The sequence below is a fragment of the Zootoca vivipara genome, chromosome 6, assembly GCF_963506605.1.
Source record: "Zootoca vivipara chromosome 6, rZooViv1.1, whole genome shotgun sequence".
NCBI classification, from domain to species: domain Eukaryota; kingdom Metazoa; phylum Chordata; class Lepidosauria; order Squamata; family Lacertidae; genus Zootoca; species Zootoca vivipara.
In genome coordinates, this window is record NC_083281.1 from 85497067 (window position 1) to 85515174 (window position 18108).

At 47.0% G+C, this 18108-nt stretch overlaps 1 protein-coding gene across 1 annotated transcript in view; it reads left to right on the plus strand.

Moving 5' to 3' along the window:
- The window catches only part of DISP3 (dispatched RND transporter family member 3), a 71750-nt gene that overhangs the window by 19421 nt on the left and 34221 nt on the right, over window positions 1-18108 (plus strand). The window contains exons 2-3 of the mRNA XM_035119553.2: window positions 15775-16717; window positions 17477-17696. Coding sequence (XP_034975444.2) covers window positions 15775-16717; window positions 17477-17696 — 1163 coding nt within the window. The remainder of the gene's footprint in view (window positions 1-15774; window positions 16718-17476; window positions 17697-18108) is intronic.

The following is an 18108-nucleotide window of genomic DNA, read 5'->3' on the forward strand; positions in this document are numbered from 1 at the left end:
TAATGGTCATCTGCTTGGCCACTGTGAGAACAGGATGCTGGACTAGATGGGCCATAGGCCGGATCCAGCAGGCTCTTCGTATGTTCTTATGCCAGATTTCCTCGCTTTGGGGTTTTCTTCTCCCCTCTTCTCTTCTCTCTTTCTTTTAAATACAATTTTTATTCAGTTTTCTATTCTACACTTTACATCCTTAAGATATCAGTGACCTCCCCTTCTTCTCTTTCCATGGTTCATTTTCCATATCATGAATCCCTGCATATTTTACAAAAACTATACCAATCAGTATTCCATTATTGCATCCATGAAAAACCTATTTATCTTAATGCTGCCAGCGTTTTCAGCCATACACAATTATCTCCCATATATTCAATAGACGTTTTTTCCAGTCTTCTTTAAATGTACGTTCTTCTTGCTCTCTTATTCTATATGTTAAGCCTGCAAGTTGTGCATATTCTGTCAACTTAAGCTGCCATTCTTCTTTGGTTAGGACCTCGCTCGTTTTCCATTTTGGGGCTAACAAAACACGGGCCTCCATAGTGGCATACATAAATAACCTTTTTTGACACCTGGGAATTTCAGTCTGAATGATCCCCAACAGAAAGGACTTGGGGTTTGGGGGTGGGGGATAGTTTTAAACATTTTTTTTGATTCATTATGGATCATTTCCCAATACTCTTTTACCCTTTTACAGGTTCACCACATATGAAAGAATGTTCCCTCCACCTCTTTGCATCTCCAGCACTTATCTGATTCAGTCTTGTACATCTTAGCAAGAGCAAGGCTCTTTCTGGGTTCATACGAGGTCGTTGGCCTGGAGGTCCATCAAAGGACCTCACGATGATCCCTTGCACTGCAGCAGCCGGGTCGCGAGCAAATATCTAAGAAATTCTTGAGCATGATTCTTTCAGAAGTCTCACTTGGCCAGCAGCATTCAGCTGCTGAGCTTGGACGCCGCACTTGTGATTTTGTAAAACAGAAGGATCCTCTTCAGCAGTAAACCCTTGAGCTAGGTAGGGCATGGTGCGGCCGCTGCTTCTAGGAAGATTACATGAACCCTATCAGATGTGCATCTCCATCCCAAGAAGGCTGGCGAATGCTTCTCCCTTTCTGGCAAGGAGCCATCCATCTTCGTTACCAGCTGGAATGGAAGAGCTGTTGATGTTGTTTATTTAATGGCATTTAGAAATCTCTTCCCATAAAGTATTTCAAAAGCAATTTTGCAATAAACGCATCAGCCATGGGGGGGGGGGAGAGGGAACAATTACATATAAGAAAAACAAACCTAACTTTTCTGCTAAGAAACCCAATTAAAAATACTTTTATATGTAAAACATCCACAAAACTTCATGCCACACGTATTTAATCTATGGAACAGTAGCAATGGTGGCCACTGTTTCGGGTGACTTGAAATCCGCCTAGGCAGGTAGCTCAGTTGGTAGAGCATGAGACTCCTCATGTCAGGGTCAGGGGTTCGAGCCTCATGTTGGGCAAAAGAATCCTGCACTTTGGAGGGGTTGGACTAGATGATCCTCAGGGTACCTTCCCACTCTACAATGCTATGATTCTATGAAATGTGGATTAGACAAATTCGTAGGCAGAAGCCTATCTAGGGCTACTCACCTGGCTATGCTCTGTGTCCGTGGTTGGAAGCCACAATGCTTCTGAATACCAGTTGCTGGAAACCGCAGGAGGGGAGATGGCTCTTGTGATTGGGTGCTCTTTGCAGGTTTCCCATTGGGGCATCTGGTTGGCCACTGTGAGAACAGGATGCTGGGCTAGGTGGGCCATTGGCCTGATCCAGCTGTGAACAACTTGGCTGGCTTTAAAAGAGAATTAACCCGAAAGACACTTTCACTAGGGAGTGGTGGGGCTCTCTTACACTCACAAACATTCCAGAAAGATGCCTATATAATGAGAAGTTCTAAATAGATGAATAGATCATGGACATATTTTGTTAGACACCTGCAATTCTGTGGACTGATTGCATTCGAATCATAGCCTTGTAGAGGTGGAAGGGACCCCAAGAGTCATCTAGTCCAGCCCCCTGCAACACAGGAATTGCAGCATCTGAATCTGAAGCAAGTGTCTCTGGAGCAGGGTTGGAGAGCTCAGAACTGGCCAGAAGCACATTAAACATTAGCAAATGCACAATTGTAAAATACAGAAGAAGAATAAAAATTAACAGGTTAGAATCAATTAATTAAAATATATTGGAGCACATTTAGAACCAGCAATTAAAGGCCTTTCTGGATGGGAAGGTCTCTGCCTATCCATGGAAAGATAGCAAATAGTGATTCAATGTAACCTCTTTCAGGAGGGAATCCCATGATATGGGTGCAGCCACAGAAGAGGCTCAGTCTCTCTCTCTCTCTCTCTCTCTCTCTCTCTCTCTCTCTCCCTCACCAACTGTGCCTCTCATGTTGAGAGGACCAAAACAAGATGCTCACCTGAGGATCTTAGCACTCTGACAGGTTTGCAGAGGGATATGTGATATTTCAGGCAGCATGGATAATAACGATAGTTATTAATAATAATGAATATAGATAGGGTGTATAGAATAAAGGGTGGCGCTGTGGGTTAAACCACAGAGCCTAGGGCTTGCCGATCAGAAGGTCGGCGCTTCGAATCCCCGCAACGGGGTGCGCTCCCGTTGTTCAGTCCCTGCTCCTGCCAACCTAGCAGTTCGAAAGCATGTCAAAGTGCAAGTAGATAAATAGATACCACTCTGGCAGGAAGGTAAACGGCGTTTCCGTGCACTGCTCTGGTTCGCCAGAAGCGGCTTAGTATTGCTGGCCACATGACCCGGAAGCTCCCTTGGCCAGTAAAGCGAGATGAGAGCCGCAACCCCAGAGTCGTCCACGACTGGACCTAATGGTCAGGGGCCCCTTTACCTTTATAGGATAAAGGACAACTGAGAAAATGGGGAAAGAGGTGGAGGGGACAGAGAAGCAGGAAAAGGGGTGGCATTTTTCTCTGTGTGGCTTTCGTTTCTCTGGAAGGTTAAGTTGTAGGGATGGGGGGGAGCAGGGGGAGCTGAATCTTCTGTATTTTCTACAGCTGGTGTGCCGCCCCCTGCTCAGACCCAGTTGCCTTCCAGGTCTGCACAAATAATTTCTCCTAGTGTGTGCACGTGTGAGATGCTTTTCCCTGGCTCTACAGAGCCTTAAAAACAACTAATGAAGCAATTATTCCAATCAGTCTGGGAAATTGCAACAAGGCTGCAGGGATGATGACTTAGTCAATTTTGCCAGCGAAGAAGAGGAGGAGGAGGGGTGGGTGGGTGAGTGAGTGTGTGGGTTTATTTAAAGTCTCCAAGGACTCAGGCGCCTGCAAGGCCAGGAGGGGTTGTGAACAGTCATGGTGCTGCTTTTCGGGTGGGGATGGGGTGGAGGAGTTTGTTCAGGCCACTCTTAGACGATGGTGGCTGGTGGTGGTTTGGACTGGTGGGGCAGAATTTGCTGAGCCAGAGCCCAATGATAAGCAACAGGAGGAGGAAGCTGGTCATGCTATTGGCAGCCACATAATCTGCAGCATGACGACAGCCTTACCTTTTTATGTATATAGGCAGATATGCATATACAGTGATGTATATACAGTGAGACCAGTAGGATGGAAGGCAGAGAGGCCAGCAGGAGGTGGAACAATAGCTGGTGACAAGCAGAGCGGATTCCTCCTTTCTCCTGGCTGAGTTCTATGAAGGGGAAACATTGAGACTGAGGAGGAGGAGGAAGCTGACAGGCAGGGCCACCCCCATCCCCCCCCCAGGGGTGGCTGTAAGTAAGAAAACAGGCAGGCAGGTGGGGGCTGAATGAGGGCAGGCTGAGATTTAGTGGGAGCACAGTGCCCCATTCATCCTAATGGACCAGCCTCCACTATATTGCATGGATCAGCATGCTGTGACATTCCCAAACCTATCTGAAGCTCCTACCCATTCCCCGTCCCCACTTAGCTGCCAACCAGATGCTTTTGGAAAGCCCAGCAGTAGGACTTCAAAGCAGCAGCTATCTTGTCAGGATGCTGCCCAGGAAAGTACCAAGACAAGGAGAAGTTTCTTACAGTCCTTTTTTATTTCAGTCTTTACAGAGAGAGGCTATAGAACAGGCATCCCCAAACTGCAGCCCTCCAGATGTTTTGGCCTACAACTCCCATGATCCCTAGCTAACAGGACCAGTGGTCAGGGATGATGGGAATTGTAGTCTAAAACATCTAGAGAGCCGAAGTTTGGGGATGCCTGCTATAAAACCCACCCTCTTGGATAATGGTGTTGTCCTGAGTGAATCTCCAACCCCAACCCCATCTCTCCCACTTCTTCATTCATCATTCTTATCATCTCCCTCTACAGGTTCTTCTACATGCCCTCTGTCTTTGAGCTCTTTGTTCTACTTTTAAGGCTTGCTGGGTTCTGAGAGATGGAGAGTCTGGAATGATTTCTAATGACAATGTGTCAGCTGGGTGTTGTTCTGGCTCTCCCATGATTTCCCAGCTTTCCCCCTCATCTGCCTCTGACCTGCGACCTCCCTCAAACCCCTGTTGTAAATCTATACTGTCTTCCTCTTCCTCCTCCTCCCTGGAAGGGTCAGGATGGGGAGGCGGTCTCCACCATTCCTCCTCTGCCCAGTCCCTGACACATCTCCCCCAGCATCTAGTTTGCATAGGTAGACTGCCTCTGAAATGGATGCTCCATTTAACCACTAGCAGCTTACCTTTAACCAAAATTAATCTGGAGCATGAGTGGTTGGTTGATGGAGATGATGTCTAAGGTAGGAGATGATAGCAGTGGTTATATCGCATGAACGATGAGTAAGGTTGGTTGAGGGTTTTTTTGCAAATAATGTGCTTTATGTTGGTTGAAATCTTACACCGAGCCACCTCGTAATGCTCTATGACTTTATATTCATGTGGTGCTTATGGATATTGATTATGCATTTGTTTTGTTTTGGTGTCAAACATTTTTGTTTTATTTCTTATGCCTGCGTACGTATGTGTGCATAAACAAATAGTGATAGCTTTGTGATCTTAAATAATTAAAAAACGGCTGCCCCAGCTGTGTGCTCTTCTAGCTTGAGCCCCAGATGTCACTGGACTACAAAACCCAGCATCCTTGGCCAGCTTAGCCAGTGGTCAGGGATGACATGGGTTGTGGTCAAACAACTTCTGTGCCATTTGTGTCTTTGACATCATGCGTGCAATGGGTATCACTGAGAGGAGGACTTGCCCAGTGCTATGGAGCTTCAGTGACCACAGCGCCTCTCTTGTGCTCAGGAGGAACATGCCTTGATGCTGTGCTTAGCCTGGCGGTTTGGCCTCCTCCACCCCAGCACTATTTGGGGGGGGGGGTTGAGCCCCCTGCTAAGGAATATTGAGGGGCCTGACAACACCTCTGCCCCCTAGAGTTGGCGCGCCTGCGGGGACCCAGAGTTGAAGGAGGCTGTGCTCTAAATGTTCAGCACTCTCAACATAGCTGGACTCCAACTCCCATTGGTCCCAGCATGGTCAGAGATGATGGGAGTGGTAATCTGAATGCCAGCAGATTCAGGGCAGATAAACGAAAGGACTTCTTCATGCTTCGGCGATCCCTCGTAGCCAAGTAAGATTGTCTTCCGTGAACACGGTTTTAACCGTGAGCCCGTAAGTGGCTGTGGAGGCCAGTTCTGAATCCACACGTCCTTCCATAGTGGGGACATAGGTTTTTGGGCAGGAGTTGATCACGGTGAGGGCTTGCCAAGCGTGCCTTCCTCTCGGCACGTTTCTCCCTTTCGTCCTGAGTTTGAGCGTTTTCAAAGCCCACGTCACCTTTGCTAAAGGCTATAGGGACGTGCTCTTGTGCTTGGATCCTGCTGTCAGGCTTCCCATAAGCGTGTATTTGGCCACTGGGGAAACAGAATGCTGGACTAGATGGGCCACCGGGCTGATCCTGCAGAGATCTTCTAATTTATTTGTGTTCTTAAGCATTCCTAATAATTTTAAGAGGAGCCTCACTAGATCAGAGAGAGAAACACAATAAAGCATAAAGCGATCAATGGCTACAATCACCATGGTCAGAGGCAGCCATGTTCATGAATTCTAGTTGTTGGAAAGGAGGAAAGAGTGCTCTTGAATCTTGCTTGCGAGTTTCCTACAGGCATTGGACTAGACATTGGACCCTCAAGGTCCCTTCCAACACTACTGTTCTGATTCCAAGATTCGATGAATCCAATGAAGGGCTCCAAGCAGAAAATTGGAGCGTTCTATTGCGTTTCAGTTTTGCTAAGCCTGCCTCTTGGAAGTGCTTGGTCTGGTGCTTCTCAGGGGCCCTTGAGCAGGATCCGGCGGAAGCTTTTCTTTTTTCGAGTCACATCCAAAGTGGAGGCTCCCCACTCCTCCCCCAATGCCTACATGCAAAGGCACCTCTGTCAAGGGCGTAAAAAAAAAGGTGAAACTCCAAATTGCTTCTTGGCTGTGTTTTGAAATTGCTTGTGACTTTCAGGGTCAAGCTACAAAGCAGGCTTCTCCAGCACGGAAATTGTCGGGGGTGGGAGCAGATAAAGGATTTTATTCTGGGGAAAGGAAGGCTCTCGGAGGGTGGAAGAAGTTCTTCCGTTTTCAAGCTTGGAGGGACAGAGGTTGCAGGACTCAGAATATATAGTCAAAAGCTGGCAGAGCTGGATTTCTGCAAAGGCAGGTGCTTGGGGGAAGAGCACAGGATGGCACAGTGGTTAGAGTGCTGTCTGTCGGTCTGGTCTACAAATGCAGGGGAATAATAAGGTGTTGGGAGTCCTGAGCTGTTTGTTTAGAGAAGGGGTGGGGAGCCTCTGGCCTGTGGGTCTCTAATCAGGACCACTAAGCCTGTCCATTTGGCCCATGGGCTGTTTTGCCCAAAGTTGCACCAACCTGCCGTATGCCTGGCAGACATGCTTTGGGGCAGGAGTCTCTCTTACTGGGAAATGATACGCAATGAATTGAAAAGAATGTTCAAAATAACTTTTGTAAAAAAAAAAACCCCAACAACAACCAGAAGCTTTTCTTTTGGGAACTATAGGGACAGAACTACCTAAATTGAACAGAAATTTATTTATGTATGCTACTACAGCTTCAAGAATGCTACTTGCCCCAAAGTGGAAAGATACCAAGAACTCTGGCCAGAAATTTTAATGTAAGGAATAAAACCTACTCATGAGTTACAGACAACTAAAGGTATGTATTCTAATGAGAATAACAGATTTAAACAGAATACAAAAAAGCTTCAAGTTCACAGGAGCATTTGTAACTTCAAATAGGTGTTGCACCTTAGAATTCACAAAATGTGTATATATAATGGTACATTACAATGAAAAGACACAAAAGGTATCGATAAACAATAACAATAACTATCAAACCGATTCCAAAAGTGCAACTCGTGAGTAGGTTTTATTCCTTACATTTCTGGCCAGAGTTCTTGCTATCTTTCCTTTTCGATTTAACTCACAACTAGAACTCCAAAGTGGAAAGAAGCAGAAGGCCCAGCAAAGGAAGAATGGATACAAAAACTTACGAATTATGCAGAAATGGCGAAACTTACCGGAAGAATAAGAAATCAAGATAACAAACTTTTAAATAAAAGAGTGGAAGTGGTTTATTGAATATTTACCCCATAAGGGAAAAGGGAGCGGTTTTCCCCCTTATAATAATGGTATCTGCTTATTGCTACAATTTTATGGACTGCTTTTCTGGGCCTCTTTGCTTTTGTGTATGTGTGGTGCCTGTGTCAACGGACATTGTCCTGGCCTTAGTTAGAGGCTATGGTGGCGACTTGGGATTTGGGGGGTGGTGGTCATTAAACTGCCCCCCCTTCCTGGTTTTAACAGTCTTTCAAGAGCATTGCTGTCCACCCCGTGACAAGCCACGACAGGGCAACTGGTGCAGGAAGGAGAAAGCTGTGGCCTTTGTCTGTGTGTGATTTGTTCCAGCATGGAGAATAAATAAGAAGGTTATAAATACCGGAGGGGAGTGTGGGGAGGGGACGAGGAGAGAAAGATCTCCTCTCAGCCTTAATGAGAGGGAGAAAGGAGCCTTGATATATGTCATCCCACAGCGTAAATAAATAAATAAAACCTGTTCCGTGCCAGACAGGCTGGGCAAGGCCACTAAATTAGACGCCTCAATGGGATGGTGATCCAAGCCTCAAAGCGGAGGGGAGAAAGGATTCACTTCGGTGCCTGTAGAGATGCTTGGGTGAATGATTGAGGGCTCCCTCTGGAAAGGGCTCGGAAAAGGAGTCAATTTAAAAAGGGACAGAGAGCAGAAGAATCAAGGCTGCTGTCTGGGTCTGGCAGCTTGCCTCTTTGTGGTACTGAGACAGTTTGTGGAGGAGCATAGCGAGGGTACCTTTTTAAAAATTAAATTAAATTTATTTCTTTATTAAAAGAATATACAACCCTCCATCCAAGGATCACAGAGTTTTACAGTAAGTGTTGGAAATGTAAAGAGACAGAAGGTTCTTTTTATCCTATCTGGTGGTCTTGTAGTAAGGTTCAAGCTTACTGGGAAATGATATACAATGAATTGAAAAGGATGTTTAAAATAACGTGTGTGTGTGTGTATCTTTCCTTTTGGGAATCATAGGGACAGAACTATACAAACTGTACAGAAATATATTCATGTATGTGACTATAGTGGCAAGAATGTTACTTGCCCAAAAATGGAAAGAAGCAGAAGTCCCAGCAAAAGAAGAATGTACTGTATACAAAAACTTACAGAATATGCAGAAATGGCGAAACTTGCCGGGAGAATAAGAAATCAAGATTAAAAACTTTTGATAAAAGAATGGAAATGGTTTATTGAATATTTACAAACAAACTGTAAACTGATAAAAACACTGGCAGGATTATTGTAATAACCTGCAGTTTCATAAGAGTATATATTTAAAGAAAATGAATAAATGAGTAAATTAAGTTAATTTGGATATGCAGAAGATATTAAAAATAAATTTAAGGAACCGCAGAAAGAGGGGGAAGGAAGTCAAGTTTTTAAAATGTCAAAATGATGGTAAAATCAGTGGAATGTATAAATTTGAAAAGTATAAGTTAAACAAACAAACAAAAGTTTAAACATAGGAAGCTGCTATTGGTCCACCTAGTTTGGTATTAAAGGTAAAGGTAAAGGTAAAGGGGCCCCTGACCATCAGGTCCAGTTGTGTCCGACTCTGGGGTTGTGGCGCTCATCTCGCACTATAGGCCGAGGGAGCCGGCGTTTGTCCGCAGACAGCTTCCAGGTCATGTGGCCAGCATGACAAAGCTGCTTCTGGCGAACCAGAGCAGCGCACGGAAACGCCGTTTACCTTCCCGCTGGAGCGGTCCCTATTTATCTACTTGCACTTTGATGTGCTTTCGAACTGCTCAGTGGGCAGGAGCTGAGACCGCGCAACAGGAGCTCACCCCATTGCAGGGATTCAAACCGCCGACCTTCTGATCAGCAAGCCCTAGATTCTGTGGTTTAACTCACAGCGCCACCTGGGTCCCTAGTTTGGTATTATCAACACTAAATGGCATTAGCTTTCCATGGTTTCATGCCAGGGATTGAACTGGGGAGCTTCTGCATGCAAAGGAGCTGCTCTAAGATAAAGGAACAGGACCAGTGGTCAGGGATGATGGGAATTGTAGCCCAAAACATCTGGAGGGCCGAAGTTTGGGGATGCCTGCTCTACACTGACAGAAAGCAGCTCTCCAGGGTTTTAAACAGGGGCATTCTCGCCTCTCCCAGGCAGGGATGATGACTAGGATAGTGATAAGTAGGGGCAGTAAAGGCAAGTGATGGTTTAGTTCAGGGCTGGGGAAGCTGTAGCCCTCCAGATGTTGCTACCTTTGAAGATGACCTGGAAACTACAACTAATCCAGAATGTGGCAGCTAGACTGGCGACTGGGAGTGGCCGCCAGGACCTTATAACACTGGTCCTGAAAGACCTACATTGGCTCCCAGTACGTTTCCGAGCACAATTCAAAGTGTTGAAATGTTAAAATGACTATAAAATGATTGGAATGTGTAAAACTGGAAACCATAAATAAAATAAAAAATACAGTATATCATACCATCCAACATTTCTCCAATGAAATTATTATTATTATTATTAATCATAATAATATTTATACCCTGCCCATCTGACTGGGTCGCCCCAGCCACTCTGGGCGGCTTCTAACATATATAAAACATAACAAAACATAAAACGTAAAAAACCTTCCCTATACAGGGCTGCCTTCAGATGTCTTCTAAAAGTTGTATAGTTACTTATCTCCTTGGCTCTGGGGTCGCATAACTCCATACATGCCAACATTTCTCCAATGAAAGGCGGGCATTCCGGGATCAAATCAGAAACCAGGACGGCTTCTGTAAATCCGGGACTGTCCCTGGAAAATAGGGACACTTGGAGGGTTTGGCACATGAGAATTGCCTTTGAGGATCAGTTTGTTTATTTCGGGGATCTGGGGCCCTAAGATGTTAATGGGGCCCCAACTCTCCCATCAGCACAAGCATTACCAAGAGTTTTCTTCTTCTTCTTCTTCTTCTTCTTCTTCTTCTTCTTCTTCTTCTTCTTCTTCTTCTTCTTCTTCTTCTTTTTCTTCTTCGGCGATCACGTACCTGATGACGGCAGCTGCAGTCTTTGATATTCATTTTGTTTGTTTCAGGGACAGGAAACCTCTGCCCCTCCAGATATTGTTTGACACCCCCCCCCCCCGCTGCCTTGACCCCCAGCCAGCATGGCCAATAGTAAAAGAAAATGTGCGCTATGGTCCAGCAACTTTCAGAAAGGCTCCCAGGTTCTTGTTTATTTGTTGCTGTTGTTTTAAATTGGTCTACCACCCACATCAAATTCAAACTTCAAGGTGGTTTACGCAAATGGAAAAAGAACTGTTTGACAATGATACAGAAATATACCCCCAAAAGCAGCAGATAAAAGCAGGATTGCAGATTTAGAATCATATCACATTTGGCCGTGGGAGATGCGCCAACTGCAATTTGAAGACTCAATTAAGAAGACAATTTTGGACACTTTTGCAGAGTTATTTATGTATAATGCACAGCTTTTGACACGACACTTGTGCTATTTCTATAGCTGAGTAATATTTTTAACTGGTGATGAGGTTATTAAGGCTATAATCTAGTTTATATTGCCATTGCCCTCAGTAGGATTTTTATTGGGTTCTACTGAGGATACAGTACCTGGGAGACATCAAAGATTTGGAGTTTTAGTTTTGGGATTGATGGGAGTTGTAGTCCAGCAACATCTGGAGGGCCATTGATTCTGCACCTCTGATTTAAAAACACACTTTGTCTACCAGACTATGAAACAAACCATGGCTTGTTTCTCCAAGGTTTGCTTTGTTTTCCAGCTGTTCTTGCCTCGTTCCTTATTAGCTTGGTGAGTGTCTGAGGCAGGACGGTCAGGCACACCACAGTTAAGAATGGGTATTAGGTCCACATGAGCCATAATTAAAGTAACCCAAGGCTCATAAGCCAGAAACAAACCATGGTTTCAGAGTGTTGTTTTGTCAGCAGGAAACAACCTTTGCTTAAGCTGCTGGGCAATGTTCACACATACAGTGGTACCTCGCTAGACGAACGCCTCACGCAACGAAAAAACCGCAAGACGAAAACATTTTGTGATTTTTTTTGGCAGACTCGCTAGACGAAGTTTTCTATGGCCGTGCCATAGAAAACTTCGCAAGACGAAGCAGGGCAGGGGCACCGCAAGGAGGAGAAAGTCCAGGGGTGGCCCATCAAGGAGACCGAGCCTCCTCCGGGGAGCCCGCCCGCCTCGCGCTTCCGCCGTCGCCCGGCTTCCGCAGGGACATGGCAATTGGCAGCGCCACACCGAAACAGCTGCCAGCAGCAGCCGGATCCCCCCTCACTCTCACCTTAAGCCGCCGTGCACGGAAGAGCTGCGCGCGAATGGGAGAGTCCAACCAGACAGCCTGCTTGCCTGCGCGCAAACAGGCTGTCTGTCTGGTTGGGCGCAAGGGTCCAGCTGCTGGGGAAGGAAGGAGGGAGACTCTCCCTGGCCCTCCTCCTGCTTCCCCCTCCCCAGAGCCTTTAAAACTTCCGGCCGTGGCAGGTGAGTTGGCGCCCTTTTTTGCGCTTTTTTTTTTTTTGCCCATAAAATGCATTCATTAAATTTCAATGCATTCCTATGGGAAACCATGCTTCGCAAGACGTAATTTTCGCAAGACGAAATGACTCGTGGAACGAATTAATTTCGTCTTGCGAGGTACCACTGTAATGCTAGGCTACATTTGAATGCACCACAGTTTGATAAGCTGTGGCCTTGCATTAGAATAATAGAATTGCAGAGCTGGAAGAGACCCTGAGGGTCATCTAGTCAAGGAGAACTACTTGAAAATGATTCACAGATGGTATTTAACTACGAGTAGACTTGCTAAGATCTATAAGACTGAATCAGATAAGCGCTGGAGATGCAAAGAGGTGGAGGGAACGTTCTTTCATATGTGGCGGACCTGTAAAAGGGTAAAAGAATATTGGGAAATAATCCATAATGAATTGGAAAAAAAATGTTTAAAAATACAGTGGTACCTCGCTTTACAAACTTAAACTGTTCCGGAAGTCCATTCTTAAACCAAAGCCGTTCTTAAACCGAGGCACGCTTTCCCTAATGAGGCCTCCCGTCGCTGGTGCTCTTCCACCGTTTGGTTTCCATTTGTAGACTGAGGTAAAGTTTGCAAGCCAGAACACTACTTCTGGTTTTGTGGAGTTCATAAACTGAATAGTTTGTAAACAGGGCTGTTCTTAAACTGAGGTACTGTAATTGTGGTGTTTCCCCTTCTCAGTACATAGCTGCCAAGTTATCCCTTTTTTTAAGGGATTTTCCATTATGCTGAATAGGCTTCCTCGCGAGAAAAGGGAAAACTTGGCAGCTATGGTAACACCCAGCACAATCAGCGTGGTATTTACAATCTTTATTACATATAGACAGGAAACAGCTACAGTTCAGAATTATGCGTCCGAACCCATTGAGTCAGATTCAGGAAGTGGCTACTTACGATTCCCGCGCCAGCAAAGTAGTCGTCTTTCATCCTTGCTGTCACCGGGGGGGGGGGGGGTACTGGCTACTCCAGAGTAACGACACCTCAGACCTCCATGTCTTTTGGATTTTTATTGTGCATATTATTTACAGTGCAGCAGAGCCTCATATCATCACGTCTAGCTACTGTCTCCAGATTCACCCAATGCCTGCTTCCGGGATCTTTGCCAGCATAACAGTCTTGGAGCTCCACCTCTCCTTTCTCTGCGCTTGCGTGATGCAAACCTCCTGAGTTCTGGTAGGAACTTGAAGGGACGCCCCTTGGCTTGCCCTCTGCTGGAGTCACCCGAACTCTCTTTCCCCTCCCTGCCTGCTGGCCTTGGCAGCAGGACTGACTCTCTGATGCTGTCAGAGCCCCGGTGCCCTCTGCTTCCCAGCTTCTCTCTGTCCTCCTCTATCTCACTGGAGCCTCCCTCCTTCCAGGCACCTTGCTGTAAGGGAGGTGGTCGGCTTCTGCCTGACCCCTCCGTTACACTTACGTTTCATTCAAAGCTGCCAAGTTATCCCTTTTTTAAAGGGATTTCCCCTTATGCTGAATAGGCTTCCTCGTGAGAAAAGGGAAAACTTGGCAGCTATGGTTTCATTTCCCTTCTTGTCTGTGCTGATTTGAAAGCCCCCTCCCTTCCTGAATCTGAGCTTCCTTCCTGGGCCTCTGGGTGGATACAGGGCTCTTCAGCATCCCTGAGCCCCTCTTCTCCCTGACTGCTCTCCGCCCCCTGTTCCGCCTCTTCTGTCCATTGCTCCTCCGAATCCTCCCTGACAGGTACCACTGTACTTCCCCCGCAAAAAACCCCCGAGTCCTTTCTGTTGGGGATAATTCAGATGGAAATTCCCAGGTGTCAAAAAAGTTTTGTTTTTTTTAAATGTATGCCACTATGGCGGCCTGTGTTTTGTTAGCTCCAAAATGGAAAACTAGTGAGGTCCCAACCAAAGAAGAAGCTTAAACTGATGGAATATGTGCAGCTTGTGAACCTAACATATAGAATAAGAGAAGGGGGAGAACATACGTTTAAAGAAGATTGGAATACATTTATTGAATATATGGGGGGGGATTGTGTACACTTGAAAACGTTGGCAGCATTGAGATAAATTCAACAGTGTAAACAAGTTTTGATGGCTGTAATAATGGAATACTGAATGGTTTAGTTTATGTAAAATGTGCAGGGATTTATGATATGTAAAATGAACCATGGAAGTGTGCATGCACACAAAAGCATTTATACCAATGACAAACTTAGTTGGTCTCTAAGGTGCTACTGGAAGGGATTTTTTTACATGGAAAGAGAAGAAGGGAAGTCCTTGATATCTTAAGGATGTAAAATGAGTATTTTAAATTGTAAAACAGAAAATTTAAGTGTGTGTGTGTGTGTGTGTGTGTGTGTGTGTGTGCGCTGTTATAAAATCATATTGGGGGGGGGGTTGCAGGATGTTATAAAATCATATTGGGGGGGTTGCAGGACACCATTATTAATGAACAGAGAGGGGTGACAGAATTTGACAGCTGCAATACCCAGAATCCTGCTCAATGCCATCTTCCCTGTCTCCCCACCCCCTCCCGCTAGGACCGACCCTGCCTGAAGGAAGGCTTAAGGATCTGCATATGCACAACAGTTAGCATAAACTCACACATTTCCCCTCTCCACCTCCCCTCCACCCAGAACAAAACAATGTTTCCAGAAGGGGGGGGGGAAACCGCCCAAATCCAAAGTGACACTTTTCTACTCAAGTTAATAATACAGCCTATTATATGTTCTCTTACCATGAAATCTCTATCCGCTGCCTCTGTATTAGAATTGCTGTTTTATATCTTAGAACTGTATATGTCAGGACTGCTACCTTTTAATTAGAAATCCCTGTATTAGGTATGTTTTCCAGGTATATTTTCTGTATGAACCCTGTATGATCCCAACCCACCTGAACCTTGCCCTACTACCACCCTATACCCATTCAAGGACACATGGACAATAGAGGGATTAGCTGGAACAACTTTATTCAAATAAATTGCCATCCTCAACGTAGCCCACCCTTCCATGGCCTGGAGGAAAACACCTGCCGGGTGGACTTCCACCCCACGGAAATCGCCAGGAACTGCCCCACCTCTGCACCCATCTCGAAGGATTGCCCACCTGTCAAAACAAAGGGAAGTGCCATCAACGACAGGAGAAGAGAGATTGACATCTCTCCATCTGAAAGGAAAAGTCATCTCCGCACCCAGCTAATCCGATCTCCCACCCACCGCCCTTGTCTCCCCCTCCCTCCCAGTCCAGAGATTTCCATGCAGGAACAGGAGGGTATATAGGGGGTCCTTACCATTTCCCGGGGTTCCTTCCTTCTTTCCAGAGGCAGGGACCCTACAGCTGTAGCTTTGCATTTTGCAATAAAGGGATCAGTTTGTTTTTCCTGACAGCATCATGTGGTCTCTGTCATTTTCCCGGCGGAGCTGAACTTAGTGCAAATTTTGGAGCTTCCGACCCGCGTCTGTCCTTCTTAAAAGGCAACGCATTTTGGGGTACATTTTTCATAACAGCGCGCATAAGAAAGGATTTTCTAGTCCAACCGCCTGCATTGCAGGAATATGCAGCTGTCCCATACAGGGATCGAACCTGCAACCTTGGAGTTATCAGCCCCACGCTCTAACCAACTCAGCTATTCAGTTATGTGCGAACTCGACCATTACTTCCAACCTATTAATCTCACACCCTTTTCTCTTTCCTGTTGGCCTCCAGGTGCCAAGGATGGACGCTGAGGATGACCCGTTGTTGCAAGATGCTTGGGTGAATGAGGAAGAGGAGGTAACTGTCGGCCCCCGCAAGAGAACTGAAGGGCTCCAGCTCTGTGGGAAGTGCCAGTGGAATCCCAGGCCACGGACTCCGGCCACAGCTGTGCCGACCTCTAGTTTTTGGGATGCCGTGGGTTGGATCTTCACCAACCCCTACTCGGCCAGCCTCATCCTCTTCTTGGGCTGTGCCATCCCAGCCACTCTAGCCATTGTCATGTTCCTGCACTACCCAGCTCTGGACATCGACATCTCGTACAACGCCTTCGAGATCCGCAACCACGAGTCCTCGCAGCGCTTTGACGCCCTGGCCTCGGCCCTCAAGTCCCAGTTCGGCTCCTGGGGCCGCAACCGCCGGGACCTGACGGACTTCAACTCGGAGACTTTGCAGAAGCTGATCTTTGAGCATCTGCAGCACCTTCACCGCAATGCCTCGCGGCCGGCTGGCACAGCCAGGCGGAAGCGCAGCAGCCTAAACCAAGAGAGGACTAGCCCCTCTCCCCAGGGTCAATCCCCTTCAGCCAACCAAACCTCCCGCCAGCCACGGAGCGCCCTATCCCACTGGGAATACTCAAATGCGGTTGTGAGCACCAACACACAAACCCATGCGCACTGGCGGATTGAGCTCATTTTCCTGGCCCGTGGAGACGCTGAGAACAACATCTTCACCTCTGAGCGCCTGGTCACCATCCACGAGATTGAGCGCAAAATCATGGACCACCCTCACTTCCGGGACTTTTGCTGGAAGCCCCATGAGGTCCTCAAGGATCTCCCGCTGGGTTCCTACTCCTACTGTTCCCCTCCTAGTTCTCTCATGACTTACTTCTTCCCCACGGAGAGGGGTGGGAAGATCTACTACGATGGCCTAGGGCAGGATCTGGCTGACATTCAAGGTGAGAATTGTTGGGTCAGGGCCCCGGCCCAACCATCGGGCAGACAAAAGGCTTTGCTTTGAGGTATCCTGCCAGTTGTTGGTGCTCTTGGGATCTCAAATGGCCTTGCAAACAAGTTCATAAAAGCTCGCCAGGCTATCGGTTCCTGCTGTGTTTATGCCCTGATTAAAATCTTTCCTGGTTTCCTGGTGAGGAAACTGGTACTCCAAGTGACTGTGTTCTGCCACTAGGTGTCGCTATAATGCACTTGGCACAGTTAGCATATCTCTCTTGCTCCTTGCACACACAAGGGTTGGATTTTTGCCCTAACCTTTACAGCAGGGGGTGGGGGAACATCTGTGGCCCTCCAGATGTTGTTGGACTCCATCAGCCCCAGCCACAATGAGGGAGCCTGTTGTGGGGGAGCCTGGTTGTGCCCCCTCAGAAATGTGTGCCTGGCAACATAAGACCCCTGGAAGCTATGCTAAACCAAACCAGAGCATTGGTTCAGTATTGTCTACACTGACTGGCAGTGGCTCTGGGGGCAGGTCTCTTTCCCAACCCTACCTGGAGTTGCCAGAGACCTTCTGTTCTACCCCTGAGCCCTTCCCCTCTCCAGGGTCTCATACAGAGGCCTCCTCCATCACCTGCCACTTGGTCCTTTTAACTGGACATGGCAGGGGTTGAACCCAGGACCCTCCAGCATATAAAGCTGGTGCTCTAACACTGAGCCACGGTCTCCCTCTGAAAACCTCTGGTCTCTCTCTACCTGCCCCCAAGGTTCCCTGGAGCTTGCAATGACCCACCCAGAGTTCTACTGGTATGTGGATGAGGGTCTGTCGGTGGAGAACCGGAAGAGCTCCCTCTTGCGCAGTGAGATCCTCTTTGGCGCTCCACTGCCCAGCTACTACTCAGTGGAGGACCGGTGGGAAGAACAGCGGAGGAAGTTCCAGAGCTTCGTGGTTACCTACGTGGCTTTGCTGGCCAAACAATCCACCAGGTGAGCAAGGAAAGTATTTCGCCCGTGGGTGCAAAACACTTCCAAGCTTCTCCCAGCCCACTCTGCTTTTTAGCCAGAAGGAACCAGTATACCTAAAGGAGCGTCTCCACCCCCATCGTTCAGCCAAGACACTGAGGTCCAGCTCCGAGGGGCTTCTGGCGGGTCCCTCACTGTAAGAAGTGAGGTTACAGGGAACCAGGCACAGGGCCTTCTCGGTAGTGGCGCCTGCCCTGTGGAATGCCCTCCCATCAGATGTCAAGGATATAAACAATTACCTGACTTTTAGAAGACATCTGAAGGCAGCCGTGTTTAAGGAAGTTTTTAATGTTTGATGTTTTATTGTGTTTTTAATATTCTGTTGGGAGCTGCCCTGAGTGGTTGGGGAAACTGAGCCAGATGGGCAGGGTATAAA